This window comes from Cynoglossus semilaevis, chromosome 7 (genome assembly GCF_000523025.1).
Source record: "Cynoglossus semilaevis isolate Cse_v1.0 chromosome 7, Cse_v1.0, whole genome shotgun sequence".
In the NCBI taxonomy this organism is placed as follows: domain Eukaryota; kingdom Metazoa; phylum Chordata; class Actinopteri; order Pleuronectiformes; family Cynoglossidae; genus Cynoglossus; species Cynoglossus semilaevis.
The window spans coordinates 13,489,231-13,490,792 of NC_024313.1; the positions used below are offsets into that span (position 1 = coordinate 13,489,231).

The window sequence follows — 1,562 nt, forward strand, 5'->3', positions numbered from 1 at the left end:
CTGGACGACAGCGAGAAGCTGGACCTGTTCAGGGTGGTGGGCGGAGTCCTCCACCTGGGGAACGTCGACTTCGAGGAGGCAGGAAGCACGTCAGGTGGGAGGACGAAAGGTCCAAACTCTGTCCTTAGTGCGGCGCCCCCTACGGCCAGCCTGAAAACAAAGGTCTCCTCCTGCAGGTGGCTGCACCATCAGGAACAAGTGCAGTCCGTCTGTGGAACACTGTGCTGAGCTCCTGGGTCTGGACCAGGACGACCTGAGGGTGAGCCTCACCAGCAGGGTGATGCTGACTACAGCAGGGGGCGCCAAAGGAACGGTCATCAAGTAAGGCTGACGTCTGCTTCACCGTCGACTGTCACAGATATCTTCTCCTTCTTCCACCTCAGTGTCCTCCTCCTACGTATGCTCCCAGAGGGGGCGCTGTGGGCCCCCTGGTGACAGCAGACACCAGGGGGTGTCTGCTGTCACCACAGACCAGAGAAACAGAGTCAGAGCTGCAGTTAGTCTGAACAGTTAGAGATGGTGAAATACGCCCCCTACTGGTGTTAGGGTTAGGGTCCACAGTGGCTAAAGATTGTTTTAGGGTTAGGCTAGGTATTTGGGCTAACCTTTCACCGTTTCAGCCTCTTTTCTTTCCCAGAGTTCCTCTGAAGGTTGAACAAGCCAACAACGCCCGTGACGCTCTGGCCAAGGCCGTGTACAGTCGACTGTTCGACCACGTGGTCACTCGGGTCAACCAGTGCTTCCCCTTCAGCTCCTCCCACAACTTCATCGGCGTCCTGGACATCGCCGGCTTCGGTCAGAAAAATGAACGATCACGCTGAATCTCACAGATGGGTTGAACTTTAACGTTAGCTGTTAGCATTACAAACACGTCGTAGTGTTAGCTAAAGGTTAGCTGCATGTTGACACAGAAAATATCTCCAAGTTAAAAAGAACTGAAACCAGACATGACCACGGTGTTCACGATGACAGCTAGTGATGCAGCTAACTGTTAGCTACATTCATGCTAACTCTTTGTGTTGACAGAGTACTTTGAACACAACAGCTTTGAGCAGTTCTGCATCAACTACTGCAACGAAAAACTGCAACAGTTCTTCAACGAACGGATCCTGAAAGAGGTGAGACCTGGACCGGGTCTGGACCGGGTCTGGACTCCGTTTGACGTTGGGTCTTCAGTCAGAAGACGGGAACCCTGAGATCCGGCTCCAGTTTGTCCTGATGAAGTTCTTGTTCTTGTTCTTGTTCCAGGAGCAGGAACTGTACCAGAGGGAGGGGCTGGGGGTCAACGAGGTCCACTACGTGGACAACCAGGACTGCATTGGTATGGAGACCAAGTGTGAACATGACCGGGGTCTGGACCCCCTGGTGGTCCTCCCAGGTGTCCAGGGTCCACTGTCATTTCCTTGTCTTTGTCCTCAGACCTGGTGGAGGCCAAGCTGGTGGGGATCCTGGACATCCTGGACGAGGAGAACCGTCTCCCTCAGCCCAGTGACCAGCACTTCACGGACACCGTCCACAACAAGCACAGGGACCACTTCAGGCTAACGGTGAGGGGCGGGGGC

General features: G+C 54.5%; 1 protein-coding gene across 1 annotated transcript in view; it reads left to right on the forward strand.

Moving 5' to 3' along the window:
• Positions 1-1,562, forward strand: part of myo6a (myosin VIa) — a 22,044-nt gene that overhangs the window by 6,067 nt on the left and 14,415 nt on the right. Inside the window, exons 12-17 of the mRNA XM_025056814.1 lie at positions 1-94; positions 177-321; positions 638-795; positions 1,027-1,118; positions 1,249-1,321; positions 1,420-1,547. The exon at positions 1-94 is cut by the window's left edge and continues 33 nt beyond it. Of these exons, the coding sequence (XP_024912582.1) occupies positions 1-94; positions 177-321; positions 638-795; positions 1,027-1,118; positions 1,249-1,321; positions 1,420-1,547 (690 nt within the window). The remainder of the gene's footprint in view (positions 95-176; positions 322-637; positions 796-1,026; positions 1,119-1,248; positions 1,322-1,419; positions 1,548-1,562) is intronic.